General features: G+C 37.0%; 1 protein-coding gene across 1 annotated transcript in view; it reads left to right on the plus strand.

Moving 5' to 3' along the window:
• Positions 1–14,355, plus strand: part of PTPRQ (protein tyrosine phosphatase receptor type Q) — a 213,067-nt gene that overhangs the window by 128,119 nt on the left and 70,593 nt on the right. Inside the window, exons 31-33 of the mRNA XM_060244417.1 lie at positions 3,918–4,104; positions 12,480–12,724; positions 13,072–13,138. Of these exons, the coding sequence (XP_060100400.1) occupies positions 3,918–4,104; positions 12,480–12,724; positions 13,072–13,138 (499 nt within the window). The remainder of the gene's footprint in view (positions 1–3,917; positions 4,105–12,479; positions 12,725–13,071; positions 13,139–14,355) is intronic.

Consider the following 14,355-nt stretch of genomic DNA (forward strand, 5'->3'; position numbering starts at 1 on the left):
GCTAACAGTCTGAATAAAAGTTTGTTGGTCTTAAAGGTGTAGAAGCTGATTGTGAATTCTCAACAATGAAGGAAACTTCACAGTGGGCTAAAAGAAGGAATCTCTATTTATACTCCATGTTTTTCATAACATCCTTAGCTATATCAAACTATAACTTAACTATACCTAAATAATCTGTACCTAGCACTATTTAGCCCCCTGTAAACCTTATAGACTGTTTGAAAATATCCCGGTGGGTAGCTGTGTTGAACTAGTAGAACAAAGCAGGAGTCAAGCAGCACCTTTAAGACCAACAAAGTTTTATTCAGAATGTAAGCTTTTGTGTGCTAGAAGCAAACTTCATCAGACAATAGGATGGGATGGCAAGCAGTCCTTAATATAGAGAAAGTGGGCAGTGAATTAGTATGCAAAATCATGGAAATGTTTTTTAGCAGATTAAAAGAATCACAATTTCGGGTATGGTGATTGCCAGCCTGGGTTATTTTAGAGGGTACACACAAAAGTTTTTTTGTAGTTGTCTGATGACAGCTGCAAATTACTTTGCCAAAAGGCACATGTTTTAAAAATGTTTTAACATTGTATACTATTATGTGATTTTGATTTTCTGAATTTTCATTTTGGGTGAAGGTAAATTTCATCCTTTGGGATAAAGTGGCACTGAAATATAATAAGCCAGTGATATAATGCTGGGCAACTCAATCAACTTCCCAGTTAAACCAGTTAACTCCCACTGATTTTAACCATGTTAACTAGAACAGAATTAATTTAAATCTAATGGTTCAGAATCTTTGGAATTTTTGAGAAAGTGTACTTTAAGAAAATAAAACCTATTTATTTTTTTCTTTATTGGTGTTTCTATTTAAGAATGGCTTCTTGTTTAGCATTGTCTTATATATGATCAGTAGCTACAGGTGTGAAGTCTATATAGACAGCTCCCACCACTGCTTAAAGCCCAATAAAACTATCAATCTGACTGTACTGAAAATCCTGGAATAAAATGTTGTAGCTCTCTAGGGAAACCGTGCGTTACTGCTTCAGATTCCACAAACAAGCACTATTTAACAGCATTCCTTTTCTAATATTTTAGCTGATGTGCATATTTTCAGAGATGCATTTTTTAATCAAGCATGGTAATTTTAAAATGAATTTTGGTATATATAGAAGTTAACTTTTATGTTAATTTTCCTTCACGTCAATCATTCATAAAGAATCTGATCCAGCCAACATTGTACAAAGCCTCATTTTTCCAATGCAAAATGCATTTCGTTCCTATGAACAGTATACAATGCTTGGTAATATTTATAATTCTTGCAGCAGTTTTCAGTACATAGCTATGATGTTAATTTACGTCTGCTTCCTGCAAATCTGCTTTTAAGCTAAAAGATGGTGACTTTCCTGAGGCCACCCATCATGTTTCCTGACTGAGCTTTGATTTAAAATTTCCTTGACTGAACCTAGTACACCTATACTGCCCCTCTATTGGTATCCTATCAATCAGTGTATATTTGTTCAACCTTATTTTTGCCTCTAATGGATACAGATGGTGAATGCAACCCCCTAGGGCAGGGGTGGCCAACGGTAGCTCTCCAGATGTTTTTGCCTACAACTCCCATCAGCCCCTGGCCAGCATTGCCAATGGCTGGGGCTGATGGGAGTTGTAGGCAAAAAAACATCTGGAGAAGCTACCGTTGGCCACCCCTGCCCTAGGAGGAATTAGCTAACAGTTTATACCAGTTTGCACTAATAGTAAGGTAGTACTTCTGAATGAAGGTGCTTTTTAGAAAGAGGAGAAATAAAAGCTTATTGTTGCTATTGTGAAATAGTTGTAATTAACATTTCACTTGTAACTATTATTGAGCGATGATATATTTTTTAAAAAAGCAGACAAACACAACTTTGTCTCTTGATGGCCATCCCAGAAAATGAGTGTCTGTTTAGTACATCAGATATTTTAGTTAAGGTTAACTCTCAGTGGGGATACTAAGGCACATCTGTCAAAGAAAATATATGCTTGAACTATCTTAATGTGTTAGCAGCTGCATTTACAACACATTTGACCCTTGGGGATTGCTACTGTAGAGATTCATAATGTTTTTCTGATTCAAATATTAGAATGTGGAGAATACCTATGTGGAAGGGATTATTTGTGTTTTATAATCTGGTAGCTGTGGCATAAGAAATTGGAGGCAAGCCCACATAGAAAAGGAATAAAGAATAACGATGAATTTGGTGGAAAGAGCTTTCTGACAGTGTCTGCATTCAAAAGGCTATCTAGATCCCTTGTTACAGAATCTGCTCCAGACTGTGGCACTGTGGTGCTTGGTCTTGCAGGGCAGTATGGAAATACTCTTGCAGATTCTTGAACTAAGAAAGATATGGCCCCATAGTTCTCCACCATAGCAAGCTGGCTTTAGTTATATACATATTAGTTTTAACTGTGGATCCAAGCTTGGGTTCAGTTTCCCAGCATGGTTTTACTTTTGTTGGTAGAATGCATAGATAAGAAGATAAGAACATAAGAGAAGCCATGTTAGATCAGGCCAGTGGCCATCCAGTCCAACACTCTGTGTCACACAGTGGCCCCCAAAAAATTATATATATACACATATACACTGTGGCTAATAGCCACTGATGGACCTCTGCTCCATATTTTTTTATCTAACCCCCTCTTGAAGGTGGCTATGCTTGTGGCCACTACCACCTCCTGTGGCAGTGAATTCCACATGTTAATCACCCTTTGGGTGTAGAAGTACTTCCTTTTATCCGTTTTAACCTGTTTTCTCAGCAATTTCATCGAATGCCCACAAGTTCTTGTATTGTGAGAAAGGGAGAAAAGTACTTCTTTCTCTACTTTCTCCATCCCATGCATTATCTTGTAAACCTCTATCATGTCACCCCGCAGTTGACATTTCTCCAAGCTAAAGAGCCCCAAGCGTTTCAAGCTTTCTTCATAGGGAAAGTGTTCCAACCCTTTAATCATTCTAGTTGCCCTTTTCTGGACTTTCTCCAATGCTATAATATCCTTTTTGAGGTGCGGCGACCAGAACTGCACACAGTACTCCAAATGAGACCGCACCATCGATTTATACAGGGGCATTATGATACTGGCTGATTTGTTTTCAATTCCCTTCCTAATAATTCCCAGCATGACGTTGGCCTTTTTTATTTCAAACGCACACTGTCTTGACATTTTCAGTGAGTTATCTACCATGACCCCAAGATCTCTCTCTTGGTCAGTCTCTGCCAGTTCACACCCCGTCAACTTGTATTTGTAGCTGGGATTCTTGGCCCCAATGTGCATTACTTTGCACTTGGCCACATTGAACTGCATCTGCCATCTGTCATCTGCATCAGATGAAAAACTTTGTTCTCTTAGGAGATTGTCACCTGTACAATAGTAAACTATGTCCCCAAAGTGCAGCCAGCTAACACTTAAGAGACCATTTAACATACCGGGGTAAAACATACCCCATGAGAAAACACTGCTGCGGGGAACAAATTTAAGTGCTCTGGAGAGCTAGAGCCCTTAATGACAATCTGATGATTCTTCCTGATAACTTGGTTAACCTCACCACCAAGAGACAGATCTGTGGGGAAGAAAAACATCCCATAATACAAAAATGTTAGAAATTATTATTAGATATTTGGATATTTTCCTTTAAAATGCATGAGGATTTGTTAACTGTATATTATCTTAAATTAGCTGTCTAATTATTTAAGTTCTAAACAGTTTTTGCTGTTTCAATTATTTTTTTAAAAGCTTCAGAAAGGAACTATGCTGGTGTGAATCATTCAATATACAAAAGGGAGGGGTAAATGTGTACAAGAAGAAAGGAGAAATGGGCCTTTTTCACTGTGTTAAATATTCTATTCTATTAAATGTTCTATTCAACATATGACACCTTTGCTTTGTACAGGTTGATACTGATGAATATAAAGCTTCATTTGTCAAAACAGATTATGAAAGTAAAATCCTTGAGGTTTCAAATTTAAAAGCATTTACAAGATATTCAGTAGTGGTCACTGCTTTTACAGGAGATATACATGCTGCACACATAGAAGGCAAGTCAAGCACTTCAGTCATCATTTCCACTTTTGAAGCAGGTCAGTCCATGTTCTTTCATTACTGTTTTCCTGCTTTTCTGTTCAGAAAAGGAAATGTGAAACCAGTATTTTATTATGCATTTTAACTGATTATTGGAGAGAATAAGATATGAGTTGGTATCCTTTTTTTGTATTAGCTGTAACAACCCAAGAATTTGAGCTTTCCAAACTCAATGAATCAAGAGACTGTCCATTTATTCCCAATTGCTACTGCTGCTTTTTCCAGAATGGCAATGTACTCATGGAAGCAGCTTTATTTGTTGATTTTGCCTTGTTAAGTAGCTGTTAAAAGCACAGTACATATGTCCATAAAAATAGTAGAGCTAAGTATGACACCTAGGAAAGACAGATTCAGGTGGGTAACAATGTTGATCTGAAGCAAAAGAGCAAAGTTTGAGTCTAGTGGCACCATTAAGCCTTGGGGGCTCCATTGTCCTGAGTGTTGTAATTAGGGATGGGCACAAACCTCATCACCTCATGATAAGCATCACCCTGGTTGTGGTTCATGAGCTGAAAGTTGTGCAATTGTACTCACAGCAAACTACCCATGGAAGTTCTGGAGATTCGTGTGCGGGTGAAGTAGAGGAACCCACTGCTTGGACTTCACTCGCATGTGGTACAGTTTTTTAAAGGGCTTTTGCAAGATCTTTCCTGCTTTCCATTCTGCTGACTTTGTGGAGCTGTTGCCAGCAGAAAAGAGGAAGAGAAAATCTCAGATTCCACCCCCACCCTTCCATTCTGTTGGCCTCAGGAAGCTGCTTCCTCCTACCACATCACAGACCTCAGGAAATAAACTGGTTTGGTAAGCAAGGAGGCTCATGAAGAATCATGATTTATGTGACCCCATGAATCAGGATGAACCTCAATTTTCCTGGTTTATGCCCATTCCTAGTTGTGATAACTTGTAATTCATCAATCTTCTATTCCAGTCTATTTCTGAAGTTCCTTTGCAATAAAACAACTACTTTGAGGTCCCCTGTTGAGCGCCCTGGGAGGCTGAAATGTTCTCTTATAGGTTTCTCAGCTTTGTGATTCCTGATGTCAGATTTCTGTCCATTTATCCTTTGGTGCAAGGTTTGACCTGCTTACCCTATGTAGAGAATTGAAGGACATTATTGGCATTTAATGGCATATGCAATGTTAGAAGATGAACATGTGCCAGGACTTCTGGGGTTGAATCATGGAGAGTTGAGTCGCTTCTCAAAGAGGAGCGGACCGGAGCCTCTGTTCTGGGCAGAGAAGGTGATTCCAATGCCTGCTGCCTACTTTGCTCAGTTAGGGAAAAGGCCAAGACATGCTTAGGAAATTTTGAGGGGGTTTACTTTGGCTGACGAGGAGTCCCAGTGGGGTTCCTTTTAGGCTTTGAAGAGCCCCCGGTGAAGAATTGCATTCCAGCGTCTACAGAGGGTCTCCGTGGTTATTAAATTGACTTAAACTCATCAAGATTCAAGCTTTCTTTGGACTATTCTAACATCTTAAATTTATCTTTGGAAATAACGGTGTAAAGAAGGATAAATTTGGTTTCAAGGTAAGAAGATCTTTATCTATCATTCCAGGACTAAAATAAACCTTACATGAGATAAGAATTGAAATTCGGACTTAATTACAACATTCTAAAGTTAAGAAGGAGGAAAGGGGGTTATTTCGGGACTTTTTAAACTTCAAGAAACAAAGTTATAAGATGAAAAACAACTTATGTTTGGAATACTTGTGGTTTCTGCAAAAAAAAACCCATCGTCACTGAGTTGCTGATCTGGAAGATGTCACAGGAAGTGGCATCATACAAGCATCGCGAGATTTCTCAACCATCAAAAATGAGACCGTGACAAGAAAAGCAGGAAGGTGCCATTGGAAGAAGGGAAATTGTCAAGCCTCCTGACCTTCTCTAGGACTAAACCATAGAAAAACTTTGGCAGCCATTAAAGGAAGGTCAAAAAAATTAAAAATTTTAAAAGAACGGGACTTTAAAAATCAGTGGAGCCGGCAGATGTTTTCATAACAGGGTGAAATATATTGGATTATATAAGTGAAAGTAAGTTTGGTGGACTAAGAGAAAAAAGGAAAATTTATAAAAAAGGGTCAGAAAAATTGCCGATGCCATTTTGTGTAAATTATAAACTTCAAAAATTAATATCTTGAGCTAGGAAGCTCTGAGAATGGCGATTTTGGGCTCACTGAAAAGGGCATGTTCTAATCTATAAGATCCTGTGGTTCAATGTTAATTTTGTGAGACCAACTTTAAAGCCTATTTTTGTGATGGGAATACAGTAATGTCTGAACACAAGCCAGGACCAAAGCTGGCATGTAAGAGGACCAGTTCACTGGAGTAAGGAAAAATGGCTAAAGTACAAATACAAAAGCAATTGGAGGCTATGGAGGCAAGACTGGTTAAAGTAATGAAAGATTTAATAACTGATAAGAAACAATTAAAAAATTTAAAAAAGATATTGAAGCAAGTGTAGAGGTTGTGAAGATGGAGATCAAAAAAGAAATTGAGGATCTCAGAAATGATACACAAGCAACATTAAAAAAGTACATGTGGTTGAGAATAAAGTAAAAGACCAAGATTCCATGATTAACAAATTACAGGAGAAAGTACTTCTACAAGACTGTAAATTAATGGAAAACCAGATATGTTTGAGAGGAGTACCTGAAAATGAAGAGTCTGATTTGAGGACATATATAATAAGAATCATTGCTAAATTTTTGGATGTGGAAGCTGATGAATCTAGCTATATTTTTGACTATATATATAGGGTCAATTCAGTGTATGCCAAGAAAAACAAGTTGCCAAGAGACATGGTAATATTTGTATCAAGAGATATGGTGGGAAAGATCTTAAGTAAACAATTTGAAAAAAACATTGGAAGTAGATGGAAACAGAGTAAGAATTATGAAAGAGTTGCCAAGAAAGGTCATAAATGACAGAAGTCTGTATAAAAAACTAACTGACAAACTACAGGAGAATGAAGTGAGATACAGATGGATTCTGCCAGGGGGTCTAAATTTTGAACATGGAGGAAAGAGGATTACAATTACAAATGTTCAAGAACTGAGAAGGTTTTTTGAAGAACACAGGGGATTTGGGGATACAGAATAAAGAAGAATCACTATGGATTACAAATTAATATCTTGGAATGTAAATGGACTAAACTAACAGCAAAAAAGAAAGCCTACATTTCATTGGATTAAGAAACAAAAATGTAGTATAATTTGTCTACAAGAAGTACATATTAAACAAATGGATTATAAAATTTTATGGAATAAACACTTGGGAATGGAATTTTACTCGTTGGCTAAGGAGAAAAAAGGGGGAGTGGTTTTTTATATTAAACAAGAATTGAATCCAAAGTTGATTTTTAAGGATAATGATGGGAGATATTTAGCAGTGGAAGTGGTGTTGAATGATAAAAAGACGTTGTTATTAGGACTGTATGCCCCAAGTGGGGCGAAAGATGCCTTCTTTAAAGATATTGTGCAACAATTAGACCAAGTAGCATATGAACAAATAATGGTAATGGGAGACTTTAATGGCACAGTTAAAAATATTTTGGACAGATCTGGAAAAAAAAATAATGAAGGGAAATTACCAAAATCATTTTTGAATTAGTGAAACAAGAAAGTTTGGAAGATATATGGAGGAAATTTAATCCTAAGGTGCATGATTATACTTTTTATTCAGCAAGGCACAACTCTTTCTCAAGAATTGATATGCCATGGACTACAGAAGATTTTTGACTTATGACGGAAAAAATAGAGATTCTTCCTAATGTGGGGGCAGATCGCAATCCATTAACGTAAATGGCAAAATGTGCGAAAAAGATGAGGTAGAGGATAAATGAAGATTTACTACAGAAAACGGATATAGTGGAGTCTCTAGAAAAAGAAACTAAAGTCTTCTTTCAAATAAATGAAAATGAGGATGTTCAATTTCGGACAGTGTGAAATGCGTACAAAGCTGTAATGAGAGGTATTTTAATTACAATGAACAATAAAGATAAAAGAGCAAAAGAGAAACAAATGCTGGACATACAAAAAGAGATTGCAAAGAGAGAAAAGGAACTCAAAAAGAGACCGGAAAAAAAGATTACAATATTACAGAATCAATTGAGACATTTGTTAAACAAAGAGGTTGAATGGAATCTTAAAAGGCTGCAACAAAAATCTTTTGAAGGCGCAAATAAGCCTGGAAAATACCTGGCTTGGCAAATGAAAAAGAAAAGGGAGAACAAATTTATTAATAAAATTGTATTAGGAGGTAAAGAAATTGTAGACCAAGCAGGAATTAAAGAGAATTCTATAAGTATTATGCTAAGTTATTTCAAGGCCAAAAGGTGGAGAAAAGAAAAATAGATGCATACTTACAGAAAATTCAGGTAAATCCCTTGACAGAAAATATGCAAAAGGTTTTAAATGAACCAACTGAAATTGAAGCAGCAATAAATTCAATGAAATTGGGAAAGGCACCAGGTCCAGACGGTTTTACAGCAAAATTTTACAAAGTCCTAGCAGAGACATTAGTACCAAAACTTCCGAAATTGATGAATATCATAAGGATTGATGGGAAAATACCAAACACATGGAAGAAAGCAGTAATTTCGTTGATACCGAAAGAAGACAGAGACAACACAAATGTAAAAAATTATAGACCAATTTCACTACTTAATAATGACTATAAAATATATGCTAGGATATTAGCAGAACGACTCAAACAGCATTTGAATAATTTTATTAAAGATGAACAAGCAGGATTTCTTCCCAGGACACAAATCAGAGATAATATCAGAACTGTTACAGACATTGTTGAATACTATGAGAAGCATCCTGAAAAAGAAGTGGCATTATTCTTTGCAGACGCAGAGAAGGCCTTTGATAATGTGAATTGGGATTTTATGTTTGCAGTGATGGAGGAATTGGGATAAAGAAATAGAGGGGTTGAAATTGAAAGGTTTCTCTTATAAATACAGAGCGTTTGCTGATGATGTAATGTTTATAAATGAATATCCCATATGTGTAATACCATTGCTGCTTCGTAAGATACAAGAGTATGGAGAATTGGCAGACTTCTATATAAATAAAGAAAAATAAAAAAAAATGTGCAAAAATATGACAAAGAGTCAATAGGAAGAACTGCAAAATGCAACAGAGTGTGAGGTTACTTCAAAAGTAAAATATCTAGGTGTGGAAATTACTATGAAAAATATAGACTTGTATAAAAATAATTATGAGAAGCTCTGGCGTAAAATTGATGGAGATCTGATAAAATGGAACAAATTGAACTTGTCTATGCTGGGTAGAATTGCTGCAATTAAAATGAATGTTCTACCAAGAATTATGTTCCTATTTCAAACAATTCCAATTGTGAAGAAGAATAAACAATTCAGCAAATGGCAAAGAAAAGTTTCAGAATTTGTATGGGCCGGGAGAAAACCAAGAATCAAAATGAAAATTTTAATCGATGCAAAAGAAAGAGGAGGTTTCCAATTGCCGGATCTAAAATTGTACCACGATGCAGTGTGTTTGGTGCGGATTAAGGAATGGCTGACATTATTAAATAAGAAATTGTTGGTTTTAGAAGGCCATGGAAATATGTTTGGTTGGCATGCATATATGTATTGTGGGAAAAATAAGATGGATGGTTTTTTCTCACATCATTATATAAGAAGGAATCTGTTAAGTACCTGGTTAAAATATAAAAATATGGTGATGAGAGAAAGCTGCTATGGATTGTGCCAACAGAAGTAATAAAATTATCCTCAGAAACGGATGAAGGGATGTGGTTAACATTTAATCAACTATTAAAGATACAGGGAGGAAAGGTGGAACTAAAATCGGCTGAAGAATTACAGTACAAATATAATTGGTTTCAACTGCAACAAATTAAGAGTTTGGTGGAACAGGACATTAAAAATGAAGGTATAAGCAGGAGCAAACAGAATTGGAAAGAATGTTGTTGGGCGATAATGAAAAGTTGATTTCAAGAATTTATAAATTGCCATTGAAGTGGTCTACGGAAGATGAAGTAGTTAAATCTCAAATGATAAAATGGGCAATTAATTTTAACAGAGAAATACAAATGGAATCATGGGAATATTTATGGAAGAACTCTATGAAGATATCGACATGTTAAAGAAAATTGCTTTAAAATGCTATCTAGATGGTACATGACACCTAAGAAACTGGCAAAAATGAACAATCAAGTGTCAAATAGGTGTTGGAAATGTAAAAAGCATGAAGGATTTTTTTATCATATGTGGACTTGTGAAAGGCAAGACAATTTTGGCAAATGATTCAGGAACAAATGTCAAACATTTTAGGTTATGACATTAAGAGGTCTCTAGACTTTTTTTTGTTGGGATTACAAATGGAAAGTTTTCCGAAACAAGATAGAACGATGGTGTGGTATCTGCTTTCAGCTGCAAGGACATTATAAGCGCAGTTATGGAAGCAAGATAAAATACCAGAAAAATGGGATTGGATTTTAAAAGTTATGTCTTGGAGTGAAATGGACAAAATTACAAGAATCTTAAAAGACTATGATTTGGAGAAGTTTAGAAAGGAATGGGAGAAATTTCAAAAATACATGGAAAAACAATGGAAGGTAAAGGGACATTTAGTGATTTTTGACAATAGTTGAAGTGTGGCGGAATAATAGACTAAAATTTATAAAGAAATAATTTCCTTTTGTTTAAGGTGAAAGGATAAGAATGAAGATGGACTTATAGGGTTTGACTTTTCTTATACTCATTTCTTTTTCTTTCTTTCTTTTTTACTGCTATAAGGTTCTAATATGGAGATTCTTGGTTTGATAAAATTATCTTGTATTTTTTACCAATTCAAGTAAACACCGGTAGGGGTCATGAAAAGGGGGGACGGGAGGAGGGGGGAAAGTGTAATGCATTGTCATTAACTTGTATTGATTCATTTATTCTTTTAAAAAATATCATAACAATATATTGCAAATTTATAAAATTGTTTTACACAAAAAAAGAAGATGAACATGTTCCTGAGGTGGTGTAGCTGATGTTGTTAGGTCCAGTGATTATGTTGTCTGAGTGTGTGTGGCAGCAAAGTTAGCATCTGAATTTATTGCAAGCTCTGGTTCCAGTGTCCATTTCAAATTAGATGTTGTATTATTGTGGGCGAGGAGTTGTTTAAGATTGGGAGCTGTCTGTGGGCAAGATAATGGTTGCTTCCCAGTGCTTTTGAAAGAGAATTGTCATTATCCATTAGAGGTTTTAAGTCGCTGCTGATGTATTGAAGAGTTTTGAGTTGTAAGCTACATGTGACCACTAGTGGTGTTCTGCTATTGTCTTTTTGTGCCTGTCTTGCAACAAGTTTTCTCTGGGTACCATTCTGGCTTTGTTAATCTGTTTCTTGATTTCATCAGGTGGATATTTTAGCTCCAAAATGGTTTGTTGCAGATAAGGGCTTTTTTCTGGAAAACGAGGTGCCAGAACTCTCAAGGGGGGAATGAAGGAGAAGAGAAACACATGGGTACCCCTCATGAACTTTTAAAACATTTTTTGAAAATGTTGTTTCCACAAAGAGGTTCCAGAACTCCATTCTGCCACGTTCCCCCAGGGAAAAAGCCCTGTTGTGTATACTTAGGGAAGAGAAATAAATAGGGGTTTCTCCACATTGTTTCTAATTGTCTTTGTAGCTGAAAGTGATTATGGCCTCCAATTTGCAAAGAAAGGATCTGAGGAAAAGGATCTGAGGAATCACTAGTAGGGATAGAAACCAGGTGATTCTGGAATGAATGAATTAGTGGCCTAGATCCAGACTAACATTTCTGTGAGCACAAGGATTTCCATGGAGTGCAGTTTTCACATTTCCTTTCTCCCATGTCAGCCCAAAACAGCTTCCTGAAATCTTATTCCTTGAAGTCTCTTCTCCCCTAAGAACAAGGTTTGGGAAGAGTATTTCAGGCAGCTGTGAAGGGTGAAACAGGAATATCACACTCTATGGACAGAAATCCTTGAATCTGTGGAAATGTGTAGGATCCAAGCCACTATGTTACCATAATTTGATCAAAGATGCGATTCCAGCACCAAAATATTCTTTGACTTGGGATGTACTTGGGTGGGGGTATACTATTTGGGCTAAAGAATAACTGTATGTATAGATGCTTTAAAATAGCTTGTGTGTCTCTTTATGGCAGCTAAGTTACACCATTCTGAGAAAGGTTTTTTTATATGCTTAACTGTATTGCTTTGGTGGTCTATTTAAAATAAAATGTTGCAAAGAGCAGTGATATTATCCACGTATCCAAAAGTTAGGTTTCTTGTTCTTTTTATTATGATGCAATGCATCTGGATTTTTAATACTAATCAATCAACATTCAAAAACTCAGTTAATGAAAATTCTTTCAGTGCCCAGAGACCCACTCAACAACATAACATTTCAGAAGATACCTGATGAAGTGACAAAGTTCCAGGTGACATTTATGCCACCATCTGAATCCAATGGGAATATTCAAGCATATCAAGCGATGGTTTACAAAGATGATGATCCTAGTGTCATCCAGATCTATAACTTAAGTGTTATAGATAGGACAAACAAGTCGGTCACTGCCATTCTGGAGGGACTAAAAGGAGGACGTACTTACAATATCAGTGTAAGTTGAACAATGTGTCTGTTTCTATACATTAACAAATCTTGAGAGAGTTAGTAAAACAAAGCTAAATGCATGTCTTTATTTTCAGTTATATTTTTCATTTATTAAATCTTAAATAAAAATATGACAATCATCAGGAAAAATTGTAGGGCCAGTTCTGACTTGTAAACATAAAATTCTATAAATTAGTTCAGTGCAAGTGTATTTAAAATCCAACACTGAATTTGTCTATGTAGGCTTTAAATATTATATTATTGAGTGCACACAACACACGTACAGAGCATTGGCTCTTAATCAATGTAAGTGAAGGTTAAATTAATTTAATAGGAAGTTTTATTTGCATTTAGATGTATGCAATCAATGGAGCTGGTGCAGGACCAAAAATCCAGCTGAAAATAACTACAGACATTAAAGGTAGGCATGGATGATGCTTGTTCAGTTTTAACATAGATATATTTAATAAATATAGCTATTATAAAGATCATACCTTCTCTAGGAGATGAATATCTTTGAGCAATACCCACAAGGCTGGATACTTTAACACCTTCTTTGCAATCCCACCATTGAAACTAATTTATGTTATCTGTTAGCAACTAATTTGGAGCAAATCTGTGATACCCGGGCCATGAGCAGTAATTTTAAATTTGTGTCCCATACAGCGCTGGTGTTAGGGTGCTAGTGCTAGACTGCTGCCCCAGGCAAGGTGCCCCACCCCTGATTTCCTGCCTGCTGTGCACCCTTTTTACCCCCCACCCAAGTGCAGCAGTGGCGGGCCCCAGTTGGTGCGCTGGAGCACACATGCCACCCTGCCCCACTACCCGTATCAGCTGGCAGTGACTCTCTTGCCACCAGCCTCCCTGCCTCCCTCCCTTGGTGGCTGCAGCAGTGAGAAGAGGCTCCTCTGGCTGCCAACCCAGCCAAGGTGGGCAAGAAGAGGCAGAGCAGTGATGGGGAGAAACTGAGAGTGGCAAGACTGGGTGGGCACAGTGCTTCCTTCCCACCACACCACCTCTTCTGGCCCGTTGTTTTTATTTGCAAGCTTCCCCGGCACAGCTGGGGAAGCCACGCTGGTGGCTCAGCCTCCCGCGAAGTCTGCTTGGGCCACCTGTGGGGAGAGGGTGGGGGTGGGAGGGGGTGCCCGGAGCCCCTGTAGGCCAGGTGTCACCCTAGGTGGCTGCCTACCTGGTCTATTTGGACATGCCATGTCTGCTTCCGCAGCAATGCATAATACAGTTATTAGGGAGTAATTTTCGTGAAATCAGCAGGACTTGCTTTCTGGAATCAGTCTGCATAATTTTTTGGTCTGTTCCTACAGTATTGAATTAATTTAAAAGAAAGTAGTCTCATAACAACCCTCAAAATAATGTATATAGTTTAGTGTAGATGTGACTTCTGGTAAGCAAAATATCACTGCAATATTTATAGCTTAATCACATGGCTCCCACTATCACCCCTGGTTGGAAAAGGGATATATAGAAATGCTAAGTATCAAAGCTGATTCCTGCTGCTTTCCCAATATTGGGATTCTTTATTCTGAATCATCTGAGCTGCTGTCTTTGGTCATGGGTTTATTGGAGTTCGGCTATTAGAACATTACAAGGACATTTGACTCCCTTCATTAGAAGGTGATA

This window comes from Heteronotia binoei, chromosome 8, assembly GCF_032191835.1.
Source record: "Heteronotia binoei isolate CCM8104 ecotype False Entrance Well chromosome 8, APGP_CSIRO_Hbin_v1, whole genome shotgun sequence".
In the NCBI taxonomy this organism is placed as follows: Eukaryota; Metazoa; Chordata; class Lepidosauria; order Squamata; family Gekkonidae; genus Heteronotia; species Heteronotia binoei.